The sequence below is a fragment of the Dendrobium catenatum genome, unplaced genomic scaffold (genome assembly GCF_001605985.2).
Source record: "Dendrobium catenatum unplaced genomic scaffold, ASM160598v2 fragScaff_scaffold_1557, whole genome shotgun sequence".
NCBI classification, from domain to species: domain Eukaryota; kingdom Viridiplantae; phylum Streptophyta; class Magnoliopsida; order Asparagales; family Orchidaceae; genus Dendrobium; species Dendrobium catenatum.
In genome coordinates, this window is record NW_021320019.1 from 2,848,068 (window position 1) to 2,850,135 (window position 2,068).

Here is a 2,068-nt window from a genome sequence, read left to right on the forward strand (position 1 = left end):
CCTCCTCCATTGCCAATTCCACCACTATGTCCTCCACCATTGCCTATACCACCGCCAAGTCCTCCTCCATTGCCAATTCCACCACTGTGCCCAATTCCACCACTGTGCCCTCCACCATTCCCTATCCCACCTCCAAGCCCTCCTCCACTACCAATTCCACCACTATGCCCTCCACCACTCCCTATCCCACCGCCGAGCCCTCCTCCATGACCAATTCCACCACTATGCCCTCCACCATTTCCTATCCCACCTCCAAGCCCTCCACCTTGGCCAACTCCTCCGCTATGCCCTCCACCATTCCCAATCCCACCACCAAGGCCTCCTCCCTTGCCAATTCCACCACTATGCCCTCCACCATTCCCTATCCCACCGCCAAACCCTCCTCCCTTTCCAATACCTCCACCAAAACCTCCTCCTTTGCCAATTCCTCCACCAAACCCTCCACCCTTCCCAAACCCACCACCGCCTCCAGCACCTCCACCAAAACCTAAGCCTCCTCCCTTAGCCAACCACAATTGGTTCTCCTCGTCCACACTCGACAACACCCTACCAATAACGCCAACGCTGAAACAGCTCAAGAAAAACAACAATGCGAGCGCCGCCCATTTAGAGCTACTCATCTCGCTTGACTTATCTTCTTCGTTTGGCTTGCTTTACAGTTTGCTACACTGAGCATGGAGTGAGCTGCATATATAGTACTCCATGGAATGGGGTCGGTCGAATTCAATGAGGCACAACTGTTTCCTGCTACATTAAATGTACAAGGCAAAGTTGACAATCATGTGCTTGAGTGGTTAAGGACTTGAATGCTATGTCTGTACACGCATATATAGATCATAGAGGATTCTTACCACATATACCGCACAATCTGTAAATGTAATTAGAATTGAAGAAGTAGACGCCACAAAGACCGCAACATCTGAAATTTTGTATGACAAAGCTGGCTCTATGCTCTATTTTAAATGACATATAACTAAATATCATATGCAAAATGGGTTAATTTGAGTGGGTCAAATTGAATATTTCTCATAAAAAAAGTGTTCTTTATGTCCATACATCATTGCATTTGAATATCTATTTCTTGTCTGACTCTCTGAGCTCTGCTCATCAAACACAATAAGTGATTGCCTCTATCATTCATATTTCTATATGATATTACATAGATATGTTTAAATATATAAAATGGATATCTTGATGATTTCTGGGCAGGTACGTGACCATAACTCTCATTAAGGATATATTTAATTATCCTAATTTTAATAAATGTGATAACTATTGAGCTCGCATATTACTATTGTTTTAGTACACAACTCTCCTTGGCCTATTGGTTGAGAGCTTAGGCTTCCAACTAAGAGGTTCAGGGTTTGAGTCTATGTGTATGCGTAGTGTGTGTGAGTTTGCCTTAAATGGCCTAAATGTCCCAAAAAAAAAAACTATTGTTTTAGTTCTTTTTTTTTTGTGGAAAAGTTCTTTATATCAGTACAGAAGGAATGAAGAAATGTAGGTGTGTGTGTGAAGAGAAAGTGATTAGGTTGGAGTATTAATTAAATTTTTTGTGATATAAATTTCTCACATGGTTCTCACATGGGTCTGTACTTTGGAGACTCTGCCTTGATTAGCCATCACAAGTGTAATATGTATTTACTTAGCCTTTCTACAAAGCACCTTACCATGAAAAAAGCTGGGAGATGCATGAAAATGAGCAGGTATGTTAAAAGGTTCATGGTTAGAAGATTTAGGAAGTCAGTGATGTACCTCACTGTAAATATTAGTCTTCATTCTTTTTCTTTTTTTTTTTCTTAGCAGATAACTTCTCGTGCAAGGTATTAAAAAAGCTCTTTTTCTTCATGTTGTTTGCATTGTTGTTTACTATTTACGTCACCTCACTATTCATCTAGAAAACCAGAAGATGAAAAATTAGAAGAGAGGTTCCTATATGATTTTCTTTTTTATCTTGCCTCTGCTGTATTTTTGCTTGCTTGCTGTGGTTTTAGCTTCTCCTCTTATGGCTGGAGAAGTCTTTGATGCTTACACATAAGAGATGGCATTCATGTATTTTTTATGTTGA

General features: G+C 40.9%; 1 protein-coding gene across 1 annotated transcript in view; it reads right to left on the minus strand.

Annotated features, from left to right (window-relative positions):
• Nucleotides 1-620, minus strand: part of LOC110115571 (glycine-rich protein 5-like) — an 18,554-nt gene extending 17,934 nt beyond the window's left edge. Inside the window, exon 1 of the mRNA XM_020848835.1 lies at nt 14-620. Within this exon, the coding sequence (XP_020704494.1) occupies nt 14-620 (607 nt within the window). The remainder of the gene's footprint in view (nt 1-13) is intronic.
• Between the last annotated feature and the right edge of the window lie 1,448 nt (nt 621-2,068).